Below are 15,897 nucleotides of genomic sequence, written 5' to 3'. Positions count from 1 at the left end.
ACAGACCTCTTAGTGTTGTCAAAGCTGTCAAGAGCAACCATAGCAAAATAGAGCTCTTGCAAGCAGAGCTGGGATACTTGAGTTTGGACTCGGACTCAAGTCTTCTTCTTTTGAGTTTATTGGTTGTTGGCAAACCAGCTTTTGGTGTATAACCACCAACAACTGAACTGGAGGTTGGGGCAGTGATAGGGAAGGACAAGTAATCCTCTAAATTGAGAAAATAAAGAATAATTTTTTTTTTTATTGATGGTATAACTGTACTCATGACTCCACTCCTGTTGCTTTTAAAAACCTCAAAACAGCATCTCTTATTGGAGTTCTCCCAAGTTTTTCGGACTCGAGTCCGTGTCACGAGTCCAATTTTAATGGACTTGGACTTGTCACAGACTCGGACTTGACTCAGACTCGAGCCTTTGGGACTCAGGATTCAGCCGAGTCCATGGCATTTGGGGAGGCGGGTATTCCAGAAAGCAAGGTTAACCCACCAAGACATAAACCCTGAACTCTAGGTTGATTAATCCAAACATTGCCTACTCACAGTATTCAGGTTCCAGAACACCTGTGAGGAGTTAGTTTGATCAGCCTCCTATTGGTAACCAGAGTTAACGTGTGCACAGAGTGAGTACTAAAAGATATTGTCAATGGAGTGTCGATTTCACGAGTCGCCATGGAAACAGAGGCTAAAAAGAAATGCATGGCATATTTCAGTGATGCGGAACATGAAGTTTTAATGTCTGCAAATTACAATAATTTCGTCTTCACTTGAAATAGCGATAGGAGCTGCATTGGTTTAGGACTGAGAGTTTGCATGGCGGAAAGTAATAATATAGGTTTTATAGCTATGGATTTACTATATTTTTATTTTAAGGTTAATTTTACTAGTATTTAGCATGTACTGTGCATGCAAATTTTATGTACTTTTATTTTGAATAGCATTTGGTGTACCCAGTTTAACATTGGGGTTTCTGAAAACTTTTAATTATCGTATCATCTTCCATTTCCCACAGTTGCTGATAGTGTCACTGTATTAATAGACCCTCTGTCAACTGTAGGATCTCCCACAGTTGTCATCATTTTCCATAGATTTAAAGATTTTAAAGAATGTTTTTCAGTGGGCCACACTTGATAATTAATGTGCATTATAAGATGAAGATATGCTGTAACAGAGGTGTACAATGATAGGAGTTACATATCCATTATGTTCTTTTCTTATTTGGTATGGCATTAAAACTTGCTTGATATCTTGTCCCTAAAAGGCAGTGGCTGTGCAGTCTCATTGAAGATCATGTGTCTGATTATACATTATAGATGTTCATGATGTCAGCATTAGGGAAGAGTAACTCATCTCTTCCTTGCTGAAGAGGAAGCTGTAAAAGGTCCCTATTGAAAGGCACAATAAAAATGTAATTTAGAGAAGGACCATATACAGCTTCTGATGGAGTAGAGGAGGCTGAGCATCAGAAAGATACATCTTTTCATTGAATCACCTGACCACCAGCTAAAGGATGGCACTGTGGGTGACTCTAAATGACAGCATGTCTCATTTATATTTTCAGATAATAAAGAGAGTATAATGAACAAGTCTGGAAATGTGTGCATTTATACGTACAGTACATGAATTAAAGTGATAAGGAATCAGAAAAAAGTACAATGTACACAATTTGTTCACTTTTGAATGCAAATCTGTGGTGTATGAGACTGGAAATAAAGAAGATTTGTGAGGTAAAGATTGGAGTTAACCGTAATATTGCTTTAAACGTATAATACTGTGCATAATGTGAACTTCCTGTGTAGCTGTGTCACTATCAGAAGGGAACACATGCGCTGACAACCTCTGAAACTTACTGCCATCTACCTGAAATAAACTAACTCTGGAACATAACCTACTCCGGAACAGGTTATGTTCAGAGAGTAAGTTGCTATGGCTACTAACATACCCTAAAATTTACCTCAATTTTTGGAACCGAAAGCTGAGGTTATCAGCTTACTCTGAGTGAACGTACCCGGGTAAGTTGCTTAACCTGCTTTCTGGAATACCCCTCTGATGCCTTTCATCCCAGGACCCAGTTTAGCTGCTTGAAAGGGTAATGACTTTGAATGTGTGTAAATAAATTTGTTTTGTTCCCTCCTAGGGCTGGGCGGTATGCAAGACATATGTTCACGATATTTTTATTTAAAAAAACGAAATATCACAATATCCAATTATATCGTCTAACAGCATTTCTTGTGTCATTCCAAATCCGAGACGTCTTACAGTTACCCACCATGCACATTATATTCGCAACCTGCAATTAAATGTCTTCTGTCATTGCGTATACTTTGCTGCTTGTGTAATTTGATACGCTGGTAAAGAACATCTGACTTTCAATGCATTATTTAGGTTATTTTCATGGGTCGCAAACTCTTCATTAGGCAACTATTCTTTATTTAAGGCTGTTCTATTCATAGGTTATTGTATTGATATTGGAAGTTCCATTCATAATGTTTCCACCAGTATAAATTTTAACACCAGTGTTGTCCCTTGTACCGAGTAAAATTGATAACACCGTACACCGTGGCAACCCTCATGGTTACTTGTGTAACCTCCGTTCCCTGATGGAGAGAATGAGACATTGTGTTGATGTAGTGACACTAGGGGTCACTCTTTGATAAAAGGCCAATGAAAATTGGCGAGTGGTATTTGCATGCCACTCCCCCAGACATACTGGTATAAAAGGAGCTGGTATGTAACTGCTCATTCAGGTTTTATGCTGAGGAGCCGATATAAGGTCCGGCCATTTCAGCGGGTAGTTCAGCGTTGTGGCACGAGGGACACAACGTCTCATTCCCTCCATCAGGGAACAGAGGTTACACAAGTAAACATGACGTTCCCTATATGTCACTCACTCGACGTTGTGTCGATGTAGTGACACTAGGGGTCCCTATACGAAACGCCACAATTGGCTGAACTGTGTTACGTGAACTGGCGGTGTGTGGTGGGCAGACTATTGTGTGCCTCATAGCCAGCACACCAGGTTGACACGTAACCTCCCCCAACATAGTTATGAGTGTTGAACGGCCCTTTTTGGGGACAAGTCGACTACCCAAGAGATAGAGACAGGCTTAACCCAGTCGTGGCCTCTTTTCCCCTTCCCTTTTATCCTCTCCCTAAAAAAGAAGGGGGATTATCCGACTGGGCCACCAGGTCTAGTCGGGGGGTGTCCCTCCCAAGGGGAAGACACAGTGGAGACCACACCTCGCTCAAAGCGAGGGGGGGATATTTAAGTGGAAGGATACATCACATGGTCTTTCCAACCATGTGGAGAGTCTTCAAGGTAGATCCTGCCCAGTGGGAGAGGAGTTACTGCAAACATGGAGACTGGAGCAGAGGGGTTCTGCCCAAGGAAGACGCAGTTTGCCAACAGGGAAACAAATTAGCGGAAGATATATATCTCATGGGGTTAGCCTTACAGGGAACCACCACATGCGGAGCACCTACCCCAGAACAGGACTCTTAGTTAGCACGTGTACTGGGCCAGCAGCGAATCTCTCCGAAAACTCGACTGCCACAGGGCTCGGAGGAAATCAACCAGGGAACAAACTTGTGAACACTACTGGGAATTAATGGCACACATCTTCAGCTCAAAAGGAGGTGTAAGGTGCTATGTGCAAGCGATACACCCGGCCAGCTATCCCTGGCTTATCCGCTTGTGTTGCCACTACCTGGGACGAAATCGGTTCCACCCAGAGGTTGTAGAACCTTGCAAAGGAGTTGAGTGTTGCCCAGCCCGCTGCTCTGCAAATGTCTGTTAGATAGGCACCCCTGGCCAAGGCCCAGGAAGCCGCTACACCCCTGGTAGAATGGGCTCATAGCCCTACCGGGGGTGGAATGTCCTGGGCATGATATACCATAGTTATGGCGTCAATGAGCCAGTGGGCGATCCTCTGCTTGGAGACAGCGCTTCCTTTCCGCTGTGCACCAAAGCAGACAAAGAGCTGCTCAGAGATTCTAAAGCTCTGCGTGTGATCCAAATAGATGCGTAAAGCGCGCACCGGACACAGCAATGACAGGACTGGGTCTGCCTCCTCCTGGGGCAGCGCTTGCAGGTTCACCACCTGGTCCCTAAAAGGGGTGGTGGGAACCTTGGTCACATAGCCCAGTCGGGGTCTCAGGATCATGTGAGAGTAACCTGGACCGAACTCCAGGCACGTTTCACTGACAGAGAACGCTTGCAGGTCTCCTACCTTCTTGACGAAGTGAGCACAGTCAGGAGGGCAGTCTTCAAGGAGAGTGCCTTAAGCTCGGCTGACTGCAAAGGCTCAAAGGGGGCTCTCTGTAGACCCTGAAGAACTACAGAGAGGTCCCATGAGGGAATGAGGCACGGTCTGGAGGGATTCAGCATCCTGGCACCTCTTAGGAACCTGATGATCAGGTCGTGCTTCCCTAAGGACTTACCGTCGACTGCATTGTGGTGTGCTGCTATGGCGGCAATGTACACCTTCAAGGTGGAAGGTGACAGCCTCCCTTCCAACCTCTCCTGCAGGAAGGAAAGCACTGATCCGACTGCGCATCTCTGGGGGTCTTCCCGTCATGAAGAACACCACTTAGCGAACAGACACCACTTAAAGGCATAAAGGCGCCTCGTAGAGGGGACCCTAGCCTGAGTGATCGTGTCTACCACCGCAGGTGGTACTTAGGTCTTTCGCGTCCCGTCCAGGGGCCAGACATGGAGATTCCAGAGGTCTGGTCGCGGGTGCCAGAGGGTGCCCCGTCCCTGAGAAAGAAGGTCCTTCCTCAGGGGAATTCGCCAGGGGGGAGCTGTCGCGAGGAGCATGAGGTCTGAGAACCACATCTGGGTGGGCCAGTAGGGTGCTACCAGGACGACCTGCTCCTCGTCCTCCCTGACCATGCACAGGGTCTGTGCAAGTAGGCTCACTGGGGGAAACGCATATTTGCTTAGGCCAGGGTGCCAGCTGTGTACCAGCGCGTCTGTGCGAGGGGAGCCTCGGTGAGGGCATACCAGAGCGGGCAGTGGGAGGATTCTTTGGAGGCGAACAGGTCCACCTGTGCCCATCCGAATCGACTCCAAATCAGCTGGACCACCTGAGGGTGGAGTCTCCACTCTCCCCTGAGGGTAACCTGCCGTGACAGCGCATCCACTGTAGTGTTGAGGTTGCCCGGGATATGAGTGGCTCGCAGCAACTTGAAGTGCTGCTGACTCCATAGGAGGAGACGGCGGGCGAGTTGTGACATACATTGAGAGCGCAGACCACCTTGGCGGTTGACATATGCTATCGTTGCTGTGTTGTCCGAGGTAACACGTGCTTGCCCTGGATCAACGGCCGGAACCTCCGCAGGGCGAGCAGAATTGCCAACAACTCGAGGCAGTTGATGTGCCAATGCAGTCGTGGACCCGTCCAGAAGCCGGCAGCTGTGTTGCCTGTTGCTGCGTGCCCGTTTTGGAGGCATCTGTCATGATCACGACACGCCTGGAGACCAGTTCTAGAGGAACACCTGCCCGTAGAAACGAGAGGTGCCATGCCCATCTCGGGACTAGAGTCTAGAGCCAGTGCTGAAGCGGCCTCATATGCATCAACCCGAGCGGGGTGGCCACCGGCGAGGATGCCATATGCCCCAGGAGACTCTGAAAATGTTTCAGTGGAACCGCTGTTTTCTGTTTGATCACCTTCAAACAGGCCAGCACCGACTGGGCGCACTCATTCGTAAGGCGCGCCGTCAAGGAGACTGAGTCCAACTCCAACCTGAGAAAAGAGATGCTCTGAACCGGGAGGAGCTTGCTTCCCAGTTGACCCGAAGCCCTAGTCGGCTGAGGTGTGAGAGCACCAGGTCCCTGTGTGTGTACAACATGTCTCGAGAGTGAGCTAGGATTAGCCAGTTGTCGAGATAGTTGAGAATGCGAATGTCCACCTCCCTTAACGGGGCAAGGACAGCCTCTGCGACCTTCGTGAAGATGCGAGGAGACAGGGAAAGGCCGAAAGGGAGGACTTTGTACTGATATGCCTGACCCTTGAATGCAAACCACAGGAAGGGTCTGTGTCGAGGAAGGATCGAGACGTGGAAGTACGCATCCTTCAGGTCTACCGCCACGAACCAATCTTGATGCCGGACGCTTGCCAGAATGCGTTTTTGCATCAGCATCTTGAACGGGAGTCTGTGTAAGGCCTGGTTCAGTACTCGCAGGTCCAAGATTGGCCGCAACCCACCGACCTTTTTCGGTACGATGAAGTAGATGCTGTAAAACCCCTTCTTCATCTCGGCTGGAGGGACAGGTTCTATCGCGCCCTTCCGTAGGAGGGTAGCGATCTCTGCGTGCAAGGTAGCATCGTTTTCTGTGCACACCGGGTATGTGACCCAGGGAGGAAGGAAGCCGCTCTTTTGCTGAACTGTTGGGTACCGCAGCCACTTGGGCATGCGGCGAAAACAAACAAAAAGGCAACAAAAGATTTTCCGCCCGGCCCTCCACCGGGGGATGGAGTGGTCTTTTTACCAGCTCCAGGTGAGTGGGTTCCCTCGTCTCTGGGTCGCCCGTCTCAGGGGCGCTTTGACGACCTCCGTGGGTTCTTAGGCGCCGGCTGTGAGACGGGTGGCGTCTGCTTCCTGTGGTGGGCTCCACACCGGGGCCGAGCCGAAGGGGCGGGCTGCGGCGGAGCCGGTGCAGTCACCGCAGGGGGACACCCTTGGCGACGAGCAGACGGGGTGTGGGATCTTGAGCCGCGCCAGGGCAGGATGTGCCAGATTGCCTCCATCTGCTGCTTCACCGCCGAGAACTGCTAGGCAAAGTCCTCGACGGTGTCACCGAATAGGCCAGCCTGGAAAATGGGGGCAGCAAGGAACTGTGTCTTGTCGGCCTCGCCCATCTCGACCAGGTTGAGCCAAAGGTGGCGCTCCTGGACCACCAGTGTGGCCATCGTCCGCCCGAGAGACCGCGCCGTGACATTCGTTGCTCGGAGAGTGTGTTTGGTCGCCAAGCGCAGTTCCTGCATCAAATCTGGGGCGGAACTACCCTCGTGCAGTTCTTTCAACGCCTTGGCTTGGTGGACCTGCAGGAGAGCCATGGCGTGCAGGGCAGAGGCGGCTTGTCCAGCAGCGCAGTAGGCTTTAGCCGTCAGGGACGACGTGAGCCTACAGGGCTTGGATGGGAGCTTAGGGCGTCCGTGCCAGGTGGCGGTGCTCTGCGGGGATAGGTGCACCGCGAGCGCCTTATCCACCGGGGGAATCGCCGTATAGCCCCTGGCCGCCCTGCCATCGAGGGTAGTGAGAGTAGGGGAACTGCGGAATCGGGGCCAGGCAGTAAAAGGTGCCTCCCATGATTTCATCAGCTCCTCGTGCACTTCCGGGAAGAATGGCACTGGAGTGGGGCGTGGCTGCTTTGAGCGGCGCCGCGAGCCCAGGAACCAATCATCAAGCCGCGAGGGTTCAGGGGAGAGCGGAGGGTTCCACTCTAACCCGACGCTCACAGCCGCCTGGGAAAGCATGTCCGTCATTTCGGCATCGGCCTCTTACTGGGCAATCGTCCCTGAAGGGGGAAGACCAGCTGAGGCTTCTGCATCCGACTGAACAAGCCCGCTCTCCGATGCTGTGCTCGAGAGCTCATCATCTTCGCGAGCTCCGAACAAGAAGCCAGACTCGCCGTGAGAGGAGCCGGCAAACTCATCCGGAAGCCCGACTGGGGCAGATGAGCGTGCTGGGGAATGGGAGGTCTGTGGGGGGATACCCGGCGGAGATTATCCCATTGGGGTCCCCAAATTGCCCCCAGTGCTAGCCGCGCTGGCCTCATACCCGTAGGTAGAGGGACCAAGGCGGGGTGCCGCTGGGGTGGCTTGCTTTCTTCCGAAAGCAAGCCGCGACCGCAACGTTGCTATGGTCATGTTCTCACAATGTGAACATGAACCATCCACAAATGCTGCCTCTGTGTGGGTCGTGCCCAGACACGAAAGACAGCGATCATGACCATCCGAAGTTGAGAGATAACGACCGCAACCAGGAATAATACACAATCGGAAAGGCATCTTTAAAAAGACTCGTCTTTAAAAAGACATTCTGTGTGTGCCGCTCTTTTAGAGAAATATATACTCTTTTAGAGGAAAAAAGCTCTTTCAGAAAATATACTCTCTTGTTTTCTGTCGAAGCGCGAATCGTCCTGTCTGTCAGTGCAAATGACCATATAAAAATGTGTTTTCAACAACGAGCTGAAAGAAGCCGATCCATTTCTTTGCGCAACATGTGAAAATGTAAGCAAGGTATTTTCTGACTCTGTTAAGGCCCAAACATACTCTTCGTAAGTACGTGAATGCAGATGCGTCTTGCTACGCATGCTCGATTTCATGCGGCATTGCATAATGTGTCAGAACGTAATTCATAACATAACGCAAGTACGCAGTGTATTCTCAGCATTGCCGTAAGGGGCGCTACAGTGGATTTTATTTTTTCAATCAACAACTGTCATGACGAAGCAATAATTTTAGGTGAGTCTTACCAAACAAGTTAGATTACACAAACATATTTTTTCTGTCGTCTTTTTAGCAAATACAAAAGCACACTCCTCAACTGTCAACATGTTGACTCTACCACATCCGGTTTCGTGGCGCCTAAAAAACTATTTCGCCCCCTTGTGGTCCAAGGTTTATAACCGACAGAGCAACTCACGAGCACATGTAATGTATGTACAGTGGGACCATGCGTTGGCCATGCGTTGGCGAAGCACTTGCATTTGCGTTCTTGCATGAAGTATGTTTGGCCCAAACATAAAATCTTAAATGTTCATTTCACCACAAACACGGAGGTCAGTCAGACAATGTCATATTCAGATAGCTACACACAGCACTTTTTACACAGTACAAGCACTTAAATGTTGAGATGTGGGGATTGTATTACGAATTTTAGGTTCCAGTGTTGTGAATTTTGTGTTAAAATGTGTACCTGACATGACAAGTCTACTCATAATCATACATGCAATATGAAATTGTATGGTTAGAATAGGCTTCATGGAATTTCTACATTAAAAAATGCTAAAATGTGGTTAAATCGTGAAAAACAACATATAAAATAAAATGAAATTTTCACAAACTATATACTGCAGATGTTTGCATACCCCTTTTGTTTTAGGCCTATAAGTTTTCACAAACCTTTCAGAATGTATACAAATATAAGAGATAAAAGATTATATATTTTATGTAGTACTGCCCTTCAAAAGCTACATTACACAGAATTTACTGTAATTTACACAAATCATCTTGTTCAAAAGTTAGCATCCCCTTGGTTCTTGTGTTGCCTTCTTGATAGTTGTGTACGAGTCCATCAATTGTCCTAAGCGTCAAAAGCTGGATGTATATATCATTTAGCCACTGTTGGGAAGAACTGAAATGTGCAGAAGATGCTGGGACACCAAAGAATTTATAGTATTTTTGGGGTATTTTCCTTGAGAAAAGTGGGCAGCTTCATAGCTCAGGACAAAGCAGAGACTCATGAACAATTATTACACAGTCATTAATCATCGAGAAAGCAACACACCATATTAAAGGGTTTGCTCTCATGCCAGTAGCTCTAAAGCTCGCGTGCAGTCTGTCTCATGAACGCACACAGGAGACCAAAGGTCGGTCAAGTGTTTCACTTAATAATACATCAGATTTCGGTTAGTTTCTCACCAAACCTTATCGTATTCCTTGAGAACAAGACATGAGTCGCATACAACAATTTTTTAGACTTCTGAATTATACTTTTGTGTCCTTTTGAAGCTTCAAGAGGTGGTCACCATAAACTGCCATTGTATGGCATCACTGAGCACAATTTTATTTTTATTTATTTATTTTTTACAATTTCTTCCTTTATGTTAAGAAAAGAAAGAAAGTCATATGGGGTTATAACAACACAGGGGTGATTAGTTCATTTTTGGGTGAACTAATCCTTTTAGAACCAAGGGAATGTCAGCTTTAGAACAGGATCACTTGTTTAAATTCAGTTACTATTTTGTCTTGTGGAATATATGTGTGTATCTGTTCTCAAATAGCTTCTTTAAGGTAGTACTAAATACATGATCCCTCTAATTTTTTAAAAACGATAACACGTGGATGCATTTTAGTTGCATGGGCTGTGTGCAGAATTGCCCCGCATTGTGCCATTTTCCGCGAATTAACCAAGCAGTCATGTCTTTGTTAAATGGTTTCCAGTGTTTTTGGATTTGCAAACTTTGCAAATTTATTAAAAAGAAAAAAACTGAAATATCACTAGAGATGTCCATGCATTTTCGCCAAACCACATACTACCGGGATTACAAGTGCAAGGCTGCGTAAACAGAGAGTGTGGATGATAGATTGGGCTGTCTGCAGCCCTGACCTGTCTCCAATAGAGAATGTGTGGTGCATTATGAAGCGCACAATACGACAAGGAAGGCTCTGTACAATTGTGAATCTGAAGACATGCATAATGGATGAATGGGGGAAAATTCTGCTTGCTAAACTAAACTAAGTTGGGTCTTCAGTGCCCAAACACTTAATAAGTGTTATTAGAAGAAATAGGGATGTTACACTGTGGTAAACATTCGACTGTTCCAACTTTTTTGGAGCATGTTGCAATCATCTGATTTTAAACGAGTGTCTACAATTAAATTCACAAGGTAAAGCATCAAATAATCTGTTGCTGTAGTGCTTTTGATAGAGAATATGGTGAATAAAATATACAGATCACTCCTTTTTGTTTTAATTAGCCCTTTTCATACTGTCCCAACCTTTTCGTAATTGGGGTTGTATTTAGTATAGTATCAGAGTATGGCATTGTTACTGCATTTTGGCTTTGCAGGGCAGTATTGATTTTCTTTGTGTGTGTGTGTGTGTGTGTGTGTGTGTGTGTGTGTGTGTGTGTGTGTGTGTGTGAAAAAAGACTACAAGGAACTCTTTCATAAACAGTTTTAATTGTATTCTCTCAGGTTGAGGTATGTTATTGTACATGAAGCAGCAGAGATCTGTTTAATTGAGGCCATTCTGAGAACATTTTCCAGGTGCTGCATACAGTAGAATAGAAGAGCGAAATTAGTCCACAATAAAGACATGTTAGTTGAAGTTGAAGTTAGTTGAAGACCTGACACATGCAACTAAATTTGAGTGCATTATCGCTAGCTCCTTTCTGAAAGACCAAGATCCCTTGTCCAGAAGAAGACCCACCCAGTAAACTGTTAAGGAGTACTGTACTGCAGTAATACAGTGTACTACAGTAATGGAGATTGACAGAATCTTCACGTCTGAGGAAAGTTTTAGACACACTCTGCAAAGTACTGTGTGGCATTGACAGAGCGACACTCCTTTACGTTCAGCAATTCCAACCTGTAACACACAATACACAGTTAATCTTATTTTACAGGAAAGGTGTTAACATGCAATGGCAAATGATGGTAATGGACTGTCATGTTTACTTACATCTTCTTGTGGGGAGGTGGAAGAACCGTGCTATAAGAAAACAGGAGGGCCATTCAGGAACAGTTTGTGAGTGTTTGAGTATGTATTACAGTTACAAAACTTAAAGGTGAGATATTGATGAAATCACTGAGAGCTAGCACAAAGATTTGACAACACTAAATGCTCCTGTTGTGATCAACAAAGCTGATTTGCTCATTTGTATCCTTGACAACTTTGCTGAGTAAAACAGAAGCATTTAGTTTTGTCCCGTCACTTGCATTGTAGACAATGAACAGTTACTTAGTTGAATTCCCTTAGTAGTGAGTGAGTTACAAACTTACACATTGTTCAGTGAGTCCATCAGGGTCTTCAGGCAGGCAATGTCATCCTTGATGTCATCATCTGTCAGGGCTGCAGAAAACAAAGTTGAAGTTGGAAGAAATTAGAAATCGCTCTAATTTGACATGTACACATGTCAGAAATTGTGATGGTACAGTTTTACAAGAAAGTCACCTCTGAAATTATTAAGGCGTTGTCCAGAATATGATATGGAATGTAATCTTACATTCATGATCATCCACGATACTCACCTATGCAGTTCATGCCGCAGATGTTCAGACTTGGGTTTGATCCGGAATCACAAGCCACGACATCGCTCAGCTGGAAGATGCCGAACAGTTTAGCGGTAACACCAGCAGGGCCTGACACTTCCTCTGAAGACTCGTCTGAACTGCCACCGAACTTGCCAGGCGATCTTTTTCCCCGTCCACCTGGGCGGCCCATAGGTGGTTTACCGGGTCTTCCATCTTGTTTTTCATTTGGCCGTCCTGAAGGGGGTCCATTTGGTTTGGAAAGGGATTGGACTTGGGGTTTGCCTGGAGGTTTGCCGGAATGGTGGTTCATCTTTATGGTTTTGACAAGGCTGGTGTCGAATTTTGAAGTGCGTTCCACCGTACAGACAACTGAAAGAAAGAAAAAATTTTAACATAGAGTAACTTACGTTACTAACTTAACCCAAAAGCACCATGCTGGTCGACCAGCTTCAACAGCACCAAATTAACGCTAGGGCAGTATGCAATTGGCAGCATTTAGCTTATTTATTCTACAATACTTACTTGTGGCTGTGAGATTTCTGGCAATATTTCCAATCATATTTCCAGGCAAACCTGTATTTCCAACCACACTTCCAGTCAGATTTCCAGGTAAACTTCCGGCTATAGTTACAGGCACACTTGTATTTCTAGACATAATTCTTGTCATATTTTCAGCCACACTTCCAGTTACATTTACAGGTAAACTTGTATTTCCAGCCACACTTCCGGTCAGATTTTCAGGTAAACTTCCGGCTATAGTTACAGGCACATTCATATTTCCATACACAGCTCCCAGAGCTGCCTCCAGCTGGGCCTTCAGCTCACATTTACTCAGGATCCGTCCTTCACTCACACTGGATGCCAGTAGAACCAGAGCCAACACTGCCAAAATCTTCACTGAGAGAACACTCTTCATCTCTCTTTGCTCTGATATCTGTACATTAAACACAAATCAATGCAAAATTCATTAAAATTATCCTAATCAACTGTTTATCTCAATTTAACTGGACTGTTCTCAGCATTTGATAAATAGTGAGTTAGAGTGCATGATGGGGTCACAGTCAGCAGAGAAAAAACAATGCTAAATGCAAATGATACAACGCATTTAACCATATAATGCATAATTACATTAAGATAACTAAATCAATTGGGAGGAGAAAATTCTTATCATATCTCTTATCATGTCTTCTGTCTTTGACATTGATGGCAGTGTGTCCAATCAAACTCTAAGACACAAATGTATCTTTTATTTGGAAGAAGCTAGCCAGATTAGAAAGATTCCAACATGGACAAGCTGAGTGACATGCCTTCATCCTTGAAAAAAACACTGTAAAAAGTGGTAACCTACACATGTTACCTTAAAAGCAATATTACGGGTTCAATACAAGTTAAGCTCAATCGACAGGATTTATGACATTTTTGTCACGTTTGGTACTGTTTTGGGTCGCCACTTGATTTCTAATGTAAAATCAAGGTCCTGAATCAAATCCGGTTGAGAGGAACTGATTTAAAGTGCAGTAATTATGCTGGGAATCAAAGGCATGTTTTTTTTTGGTTTTTTTTGCATGTTTTTTAAATATGTACAGTATAAATTTGTACCTAAGTGCCTATGCATTTGCATGTTTTCTTAACAGTTTCCTTGCAAATAAATAAACCATTTTATTGTTTCGAATCAAAATGTAACATACATCTGCACATTAAAATATTTTTTCACAAATTAAAAGAGATGAGAAGTGACTTTACCAGAATTAGGTTTGCTGCAGAAATAGATCTTGTCTTCACTCTTGCTTTGGGCTGGTGATTGTTTCCACCAACCTATGTGTGCAGAATGGATGAGCAAGGGGACTTATATATTTAAGCAGAACATCATGATCTCACCACATCTAGAACTCACTAAACTTGTCCATTAACCAACACATGACTGTAATTCCATAGACAGAAGGCATGCATTGCTGAATTCTTTTGAAATGACATATTAATCAGTGTTTTCTGTGATGTAACACCACTGCGGCATTCAGACAATGAAGGTGAGTCAAGAGTCTATAGGATTTGCCTCATCAGTTTTTCCGCTTGCCATTCCTATTGTTTTGAAACCATGATGAAGTGATTGTGAGGCTTTTGTTTTGTTCTTTTAACCTGAGGAGTTTGTCTCAATGCTCTGCAAATGAGTAGAATGGCTGACAAGTACAGTACTATTTCTGAGATATTTTCTCATCCACCATTCTTTTTTGCTCCATTCTTATGGCATTTGTGCCTGGAAATGTCAGGAATTAAAATTCTGATGTCCTTTGAAAAGGTAATTGGTGAACTTCAGGGCAGAGTTTAACCAAACCTGTGTGACCTGTATCATTTTTATTGTATCTTATCTTAACTTTAACCTTCATTACATCCTTCACATAAGTGATTTGGATGTTAAAATGATTCATTTTGCTATTTAAAAAAGTACCTAAGAAGTGCTCACGGGTCAATTTGACCCGGTCTTTATAATGACTCACATTATAGAACAGCTCAAAATTGTATTTATTGTAAGTACACTCATACTCGTAATTGCACACTCAATTATAAATAAAATATAATTATATTTTTATAATTTTATAATAAAATTAAACATAAAATGTGATGGTGATGAATAGGGAAAGTCCAGACAAAGGTGGACTGTTATTGTTCACCTGGTTGAATTCCTGAAGTATTATGTAATTTTAGCTGGGCTGCCAGACAGTTTCGATAGTAGCTGATAACTGAACAAATGTATTTTGTGAGTTGTTATATTCTAATACAGTAACAGGAAAGAGAAAAGCTGTTTAAACAATGCATGACAAATTACAGAACAAATGTACAATATTACAATACCTCTGCAAAGTTTCTCTGTTAAGACTGGAGTACAGTCATTACTACTTTCTGTCCAGCTGTGTAAAAATGTTTGTATCTTTATATATGCAGGGCACCCCACTTTTATTGCTCAGAGGTTGCTCTTTCACTTCTCAGTTGTGTTTCATTTAGGTGATAAATTTGGTTTAAATGTCAAGTCAAGTCAAATTTATTTGTATAGCGCTTTTCACAACAGGTGTTGTTTCAAAGCAGCTGTACATGAAATTATGCTATAACAGAAAATGAATGAATTTAATGCCAATATTAGTTATGTTTAGAACTATTAGTGGTTAAAATAAGTAAACTACTGTAAGTGTTGTGGGTCAATGATAAAACAAAATGATTTTGTATGAACTATACGTTTTAGTGTTAAAGTCCTTGAAGTCATCCCGAATTAACTGAGGAAATACACGTGGATGCATTGTCCTTTGATTTTTGGCCGATGAAGGCTTTTGTTTGTGGTTAATTCATTTTCTATGTAGTTATTTTTTTTAAGAGAGTGTTGTCCCTCCTTTGACCAAGTTGATATAGGTATCATTCCGTGAGGAGCATCGCAGTCCCACTGGAAGCTTATGGCAGGTAATTTTGGTGAAATATTTCTTCTTCAATATTAATGTATAAAACTATGGAAGTAATGTGGATCTCCTAGCTCAAATCATTTGCTCTTGGAGGAATTTGGGGAGAAATATTTTTTGTTGAAATCTCAACAGTCTTCACAATCTTGATAAAGCTTAGTTTGAAATCCCTTCTGAAACTCTCTTCTTTTTCCAGGCTGGTCTCACAGTGAAATCATTAGTGTGGGGGCCTGGGTAGCTCAGTGGTAAAAGACCCCTGGAGTTCACTAGTTCGAATCCCAGGGCATGCTGAGTGACTCCAGCCAGGTCTCCTAAGCAAACAAATTGGCACGGTTGCTAGGGAGGGTAGAGTCACATGGGGTAACCTCCTCGTGGTCGCTATAATGTGGTTCGTTCTCGGTGGGGCGTGTGGTGAGTTGAGCGTGGATGCTATGTCTCCATGGCAACACGCTCAACAAGCCACGTGATAACAT

General features: G+C 44.4%; 1 protein-coding gene across 1 annotated transcript; it reads right to left on the bottom strand.

Moving 5' to 3' along the window:
* Positions 1–10,888: 10,888 nt before the first annotated feature.
* LOC127444560 (uncharacterized) lies at positions 10,889–13,890 on the bottom strand. The gene is made up of 6 exons (XM_051703987.1): positions 13,725–13,890; positions 12,504–12,915; positions 11,979–12,350; positions 11,730–11,799; positions 11,410–11,439; positions 10,889–11,316 (listed from the first exon to the last, which is right to left on the bottom strand). The coding sequence occupies exons 2-6, from the start codon at positions 12,895–12,897 to the stop codon at positions 11,247–11,249; spliced, it is 936 nt and encodes a 311-aa protein (XP_051559947.1). The 5' UTR covers positions 12,898–12,915; positions 13,725–13,890; the 3' UTR covers positions 10,889–11,246.
* Between the last annotated feature and the right edge of the window lie 2,007 nt (positions 13,891–15,897).

The sequence above is a fragment of the Myxocyprinus asiaticus genome, chromosome 8 (assembly GCF_019703515.2).
Source record: "Myxocyprinus asiaticus isolate MX2 ecotype Aquarium Trade chromosome 8, UBuf_Myxa_2, whole genome shotgun sequence".
In the NCBI taxonomy this organism is placed as follows: Eukaryota; Metazoa; Chordata; class Actinopteri; order Cypriniformes; family Catostomidae; genus Myxocyprinus; species Myxocyprinus asiaticus.
The sequence above is the reverse complement of the archived record's forward strand: the minus strand, read 5'-3'. Positions and strand labels throughout refer to the sequence as shown.